General features: G+C 63.7%; 1 protein-coding gene across 1 annotated transcript in view; it reads right to left on the bottom strand.

Annotated features, from left to right (window-relative positions):
* Positions 1-6,751, bottom strand: part of FBRSL1 (fibrosin like 1) — an 81,529-nt gene that overhangs the window by 46,185 nt on the left and 28,593 nt on the right. The window contains exons 3-4 of the mRNA XM_032396336.1: positions 3,823-3,927; positions 1,675-1,710 (exon numbers count right to left, since the gene is read on the bottom strand). Coding sequence (XP_032252227.1) covers positions 1,675-1,710; positions 3,823-3,927 — 141 coding nt within the window. The remainder of the gene's footprint in view (positions 1-1,674; positions 1,711-3,822; positions 3,928-6,751) is intronic.

The following is a 6,751-nucleotide window of genomic DNA, read 5'->3' as shown; positions in this document are numbered from 1 at the left end:
TGCCAGGGACCAGCACACACACCTGCTCATGCCAGGGACCAGCACACACACCTCCCTATGCCAGGGACCAGCACACATACCTGCTCATCCAGGGACCAGCACACACACACCTGCTCATGCCAGGGACCAGCACACACACCTGCTCCTGCCAGCACCTGGTGTGCACACATAGGAACCCCCAATGCCCCAGCAGCAGGCCGGGCCTGTCCTCGCCACCACCTGTCACTCCCGTGAAGCAGCCATGGAGGATTAAGTTGCAAGTAGCTGGCACATTAATTACGGGTTCTTCAGGAAACATTCAAAGGAGCTCTTTGGGGAGAAGACCATGAATAGCACACGCAGTCTGGAAGCAGAAGAGCTGCCCAGTGGCTCTGGCGAGGGGGCTCGGGGCAGGGAGACCCCAGCTGCCCCTGCTCTCAGACATAGAAGGAGGCTCCAAATGGGGCATCCCTGAGCCTGGCCCCTCTGGGACCCTCGGGCTGGCACACACCCCTTACCTCACCTGCTGGTAGGGGTCCTGGCCCCTCACTCTGCCCGATCCTGACCTGCATCACACAGCGTGTTATCGCCAGCCACTTCCCACACTGGCAGGTCTGCCTGCCTTGTCCCCAGCTGGAGCCCAGCGCTGGCACAGCTCCTGGTCAGAGTGCGGCTCCATCCAGGAGTGGTTGACACGCTGAGACCGCCTGGGCGGTGGGAGGAAGGGGCAGTGCAGGGCCGCCACCCATGGCTGTGACCGGGGACCCGAGGAGGGCAGGGCTCCCCCAGGGAGACAGCCCTCCGGCGTCACACCACCCAGAAGCGTACAACCCACCGGGTGCAACGCTGGAAAACACAGCACCTGACCCACCTGACCCTGAGATCAGGGCGGCTGGGGCGGCTGGGGAGGCCCAGGGCTGCAGGGTGTCCTGCTACACAGAAAATCAGCGGGTTAATTACACACCCTATAAAAAGCCGATGTGAGTTAGAGAAGCAGCCCTGCAGGCCTGGCACTGTGGAGCTCGCAGTAAATCAGGGGCTGTGGTTTGCGGTGGGGGGGGTGGGGGGGGGGGGGGGGGGTGTTCGGGGGGGGGGGGGAGGGATGAGGCGGGCGGAGCCCAGGCCCCGCCTTCCAATGAGCGAAAACAGCTGTAAATCTACAGAAATGGCTTTTATGGAGCTCTGGGTTTTATGGTGTCATTAACGTTCCTCCTGATACTTAAGGGACAACGAAATGAAGTCCTGAAAAAAGGATAGGGGCTGCTCCCCTGGGGTGGGGCAGGGGGAGGGGCAGGGGCTGGGGCTAGGGCTAGGGCGGCGCCTCATGCCTGAGTCCAGGCTGAGTATGGAGAATGGCGTGGGAGTGTCAAGTCCCTGGGGGGCGGTTGCTCGGTGCCTGGGGCCCTTCACTCCGAGTGCCTCCCGGCAGGACCCAGAAGCAGAGCGTCTCCTCCACCCCTAGTCCTCAGGAAGTCAGGGAATGAGGGTCAGCTGGTCTCTCCCAGGGCAGGACCCTGACCATGTGTGATGCTCCCTCCCAATCCCCGCCAGCTTTGGCCCCCTCCCCAGCCCCGCTGCAGGGCCAGGACCACCCTGAGGTGTCTGGCCCCAGGGAGGCGTTCAGGACGGCTGGGGGCTGCAGAGGCGCGGGGCATGCATGGGTCCAGCCAGCAGAGGAGGGGGCGGCAGACTTACCGAGTAGCCTCTGCCCGAGACGGCCTGCGTAGAGCTCTGCGGGGAAGGAAGCATAGTCAGGAGGAGGGTCACGGCTCCCAACGGTGGCCCCTCCTCTGAGGACCACGCCCTTGGCCCAGGACCTGAGCCTCCTTCAGAGCCCCTGTTCCTGGGTGCTGATGGCTGACGGGCCACTCCCGGGGCGGGGGGCATGAGGCCGGGAGCCTGGACAGAAGCCGCAGAGGACGGCACAGCAGAGCATCCCAGAGTCCCAGCAGCCTTGCGCCTGTGCCTGAGGACCCGTGTTCGGAACCTTCCTCCAGAGACTCAGGAGACGTGGCCCAGCCCAGCAGTCAACCCAACAGAGAGGCGGGCAAAGTCACCATGTCCCCTCAGTGATGGGCTCAGCCCTTGGGCACATCTCGGCCCCTTGCAAGGGCCAGGTCCCACCTTTTCACACATGGTTCTACCAGCCACGAGAACGGACGGGAGGCAGGCCCACCCCTCTGTGCCCCCGTGGGCCTCCCACTGACCACCCAGCAGCCTCCAGCCTCCCAGGGTCACAGTCTTGCGGGGGTACGGGGGTGGGGGGCAGGCTTCCTGGAAGGGGAGCTGGACGGGTAACCTCGGGGACACGGAAGTGAGATGGCAGGGCACACTGTGGCCACCCAGGGAGGTCCCTTGAGGGAGACCCAACAGCACTTGGTGGGGTGCTCTTGGGCTTGAGTGGGCATTTCAGATGTGCCAGGAGAAACCAGTGAGGAGCTGGGCTTTGCAGGCAGCTGCTTGGGGAGGGGCACTCCACTGCAGGGGTGGGGGACAAGGAGCAGGAGAGGGCCGCAGTGCGGGTGGATGTGGGGGTGGTGCAGGGTGTGAGTGAGGAGCAGGTGCACAGCGGGCCAGCGTGGGCTCATCCGGGACCCGCAGACCAGGGTCCAGAGCATGCTAGGCGGGGACGGAGGTCTGGCTGCAGATTCCTCCAGGATGGTGGGTGACCACAGGGGGTGGTGTGTGTGTGTGGGGTCTTCCTACCGCAGCCTGGACTGCTCAGCTCTGCACACAGCACCCCATCCAGCCTCGGCCGGGGCTCTGGGACCCTTCCTTCCCCAGGCAGACCCTGGCCACGTCCCGGGGGCTCACCCTGGTGGGGGGGCCCCACCCCTAAGCCCTGCTGGCGGGGGCGGGCGGGGTGCTGTAACTGCTCCCCAGCGTGCGCCCTCAGGGCCATCCCTGATGTGCTCAGAATCCGTCTTCACGCGTCCCACCGGCAATTAGAGTCTGAAGTAGGGCAGCCCCACGGCCCCAGACAATTACCAGCCTATTTTCCCATCTTGCGGCAACAAGCTCGGGGGCCGGGCAATTAGGCCCTCCTCCTGGCCTCCCCCCACAGGCCGTGCCCCCAGGCCCCTATTGAGATGATAATAAGAGACGCTCACTCCATTCAGAAACCCAGCCCCACGCCTCCGTGCTTCCGCAGCTGGGGGTCTAGGAAAACAAAGGCCTCTGGGGGGGTCCAGCGCCCCCCCTCCTGGGGGACCCCCCTCCTGGGGGACCCCCCTCCTGGGACCCCTCTCCGCTGTCTTCATCCTAGTCTGCCCTGTGCCCACCTACCCCCTCCTCCAAGTGGCTGTGACTAGGGAGACCCAGGGGCCCTGGAGGGTACCCAGCACGCCTATGGCTGGCCATATCCCAAGTTCAATCCTCTGTGTGCTGCCCGGTCATCCCACACTAGGCCCGAGGCTCAGGGGCCTATCCTCTGGGACACTGTCTGTCCCCAGACCGGGACGCCCTCGCTCCCAGCGGCCCCAGCAGGCCCGCCCACCAGGCCAGAAGCACTGCCCGCCGCTGTTGCCACCACGGCCCCACCTCCCTGCCCACTGCCCAGCCAGCTGGGCGAGGGCAGACCTCCAGCTGGACAAGGGCCTCCCCATGACTCCTGCTGGGGCCTCATCCAAGTTCCTCATTTAAACCCCTCCTAGCAGGGAAGTCCTAATTAGTGAAAAACCGTGCTTTAATGAAGGCAAAATGCTAATTGCAAAGGCAAAGCCCTCAGTGAGACTCTCAGGTGCTAAGCACGTGGCCTGCAGTGTCTGCCGGAGGTCGGGGGGCCGGCTGGGGGCACCCGAGGGACCAGGAGCATTTGGCTGAGCAAGCGGCCGGGGCACTCACGTCACTGAGCTGGTCCCGAGAGCTGCTTGTCCGGGAGCTGGTGGCTTCGTGAAGGCTGTCATCCCCACTGTGGCGGTCGCCCCCTCTGGACGCGGTGACCTTCATCTGGGGACAGGGAGAGGCAGGCTCAGCAAACACAGACCCAAGCCCTCTGCCTGTGGGGGCAGGGCAGGGGCACAGCCAGGGTCAGGCTCCTCATCCCTGCCCTGACCTGCTCAGCCACACTGAGCCCCGGGCCACAGCCCAGGGAGAGGGCAGCAGGGGCAAGGCTGTGCAGAGCTAACCATTTACCACTCGGAGCGGGGAGAAACACCCAGAAGAGCAGATGGCACGCAATGACATAATGCCGCTCTGAGCTCTGGCCTGGTGTCCTGGAGCCGGTGGGCCGCCCCGCCACCTCACTGCGCCAGGGAGCCGGACACTGGGCCTCCGCGGCAGGCCAGCGGCAGCTTGGCCACCCTCCCAGCACCCACACCACCACAGTCCCAGGTCTGCACGGCTGGGTGTGGACTGGCCACTGGCCACTGCCCACTGTGTGACCTAGGGCTACCGCCAGACCTCTCTGTGCCTCCGCACCGCGTCCAGGATGTTGGCCAGTGTCTCCCGCTTTTCACGCAGAAGCCCGGATCGGACGCTTGTGCCCACTTTACAGATGGCTAATCCAAGCCCAGAAGGTTAAGTGTACCCAGAGTTCCTGCTCCTCTTTTCCTTCTCACTGGGAAATAACTTCAGACCGCTGCAGGTCAGCCCCGACCCTGACCTCCTGCAGCCAGGGAGTCACCACCCCAACCACGTGGCCCAGGTGTCCTGGGTTTCCCCGCTCACTGTCTGGGGACCCACCACCTCCCAACCCCCCAGCCTCCCTATTCTGGAGCGTTCTCGCAGCCCCGTCCTGTCGGCGTGCGGGACAACCGCAGGCCATCGGCACCCCGTCTGTGGCCTGGCGTCTTCCTTGGAGCAGACCCAGGTGGCTGCTGACCCCAACACCCTGTGGGCCAGCATGGGGACACCACGGGGCATGTGAGCGTCCTGCCCTCCTCCTCGCCCCCAAGCCTCCCAGCTCAGCGCGGTGCCCACAAGTGCAGGAGTGTGCAGAACCCGCCTCACGACCAGGGTCAGCAAGGCCTGGTCAGGGTCCAGAGCCTACAGCCAGTCCTCCACACCCAGCTGTTTTGTCTCGAGCACCCTTCAGTCTGGAGACCTTGACCGGGCCAAAGGTCAGGATGGGTCGGCAAGGCACACCGGCTATGATCTAGAATATTCCTGAGTCCCGGGGAAACACCCTCAGGACCTCAGCCCCTCCTCCTGCACACCCACGGCAGGCTCAGCCAGAAGCCTCTCTCGAGGCAGCCCCTCAGAGCCCCTGCTCCCCAGGGCCACCCCAGGTCCCAAGATGGGGCTACAGCCCCCAGAAGCCATGGGCCCTGTGCTCTTGGCCAGCAGTGTCCACAATCCACAGCCCAAGGCCCCAGGTGCTAGGGCCCAAGGGAGGCCCAGGCCTCAGCACCACCCTCCTTCTCTGAGGCAGGCCAAGGGCAGGATCCTGGCCCCACTCCAGGCACGAGCCCCCACATCACAGGCCTGTGGGACCCCTGCCTCCCGTGCTCTGTCCTGCTCAGCTGAGCGCTGACCAGCGTGGGCTCTTCTGACTGTCCCTGAGTCTCAGCTTCCTCACCTCTGCAATGGGGATGCCCACTGAGTCCCTCACATGTGACGGGGCGCGCGCGCACGTGTGTGTGCGTGTGTGAGATGTGCGAGATGCGGTGTGTGCACGTGTGTGCGTGTGTGCGAGATGTGGTTGTCTCTTGAGCCCCGGGCCGGCACCGAGAAGCCACCAGGTGTCACTGTTGTCACCTGCAGGCTCGCCCTGCTCTGGACCCCACATCCGACCTCCCCCAAAGTGGAGACAACTGGGGCCTGGGGGACCTTCCTTGCTGCCTTGCTGGGGGAAGCCTCTGTAAGAAACCCAGAGCTAGAGTCCAGTGCTTCTCAAAGTGGGGTCCCTGGGCCAGCAGCATCAGCAGCACCCAGGAACTTGTTAGGAACACAAATCTGCACTTTCAGGACCCACCCCAGGCTTCCTGAATTTGAAACCCAAACCATGTGCCATCAGGCCCTCTGGGAGATTCTGCTGTGGCTCAGTTCAGATCCATGGTTTTGATCATTAGTAATCACCCCCATGAGCCCCGCACTCGCTGCTAGGGGACAGCAGCTCAGCTTGAGCCCAGGGCACGGTCCCTGCCCCCGGAGCGAGACCCAGAGAAACTGCAGGGACGGGAGAAGACCGGTGCGGGACTGCCGTGTACAGCTGTGAAGACTGATCACTGCGTAAGTCTACCCGGTAAGAGGAGAGGGGATGGGGGCTAAACTACAACCCACACACAGCTGAAACTGGAAGAGGGAGGATGCCACATTCCACTCCACACACACATAAACAGGCTGTCTCCTCTCTGAGCTGGCCCAGAAAGGATGCCTCAGCCTGACCCCTCAGTGGTACCCTGCAGGAGGGGCAGGCTGGGGTCTGTCACCCTTCTCGGGGGACCAGTTTTGGCTCTGAAAGCCCCATTTCCCAGAAAATCCTGTAAAACTAAGTCTTGAGTCATGGGAACCACCCCAATCCCAGACACAATGGGATGGCTGGTCACCTACTTCTGTCCCCAGGCCAGGACCCCAAACAGCCCAAGCTGGGGTTTGGCTATCCTGTAGCGTGCCTGCTTCCCTAGCTGCTCAGAAATGTTGCGGGCCAGCTATGCCGGGGTGGGGTGAGGGATGGCACATCTCTGCTTCCAGCTGGAGCTGGAGAGATGAGAGCAGTCTCTGGGCCTTCAAGTCCATCTACACATCGATCCACCCAGCCATCCAGCCATCCACCCACCCACCATCCATCCATCCATCCACCCACCCACTTACCCATTCATCCATCCACCCA

The sequence above is a fragment of the Phoca vitulina genome, unplaced genomic scaffold, assembly GCF_004348235.1.
Source record: "Phoca vitulina isolate PV1807 unplaced genomic scaffold, GSC_HSeal_1.0 scaffold91, whole genome shotgun sequence".
NCBI lineage: Eukaryota > Metazoa > Chordata > Mammalia > Carnivora > Phocidae > Phoca > Phoca vitulina.
Note: the sequence above shows the minus strand (reverse complement) of the source record. Positions and strands in the feature narration are given on the sequence as shown.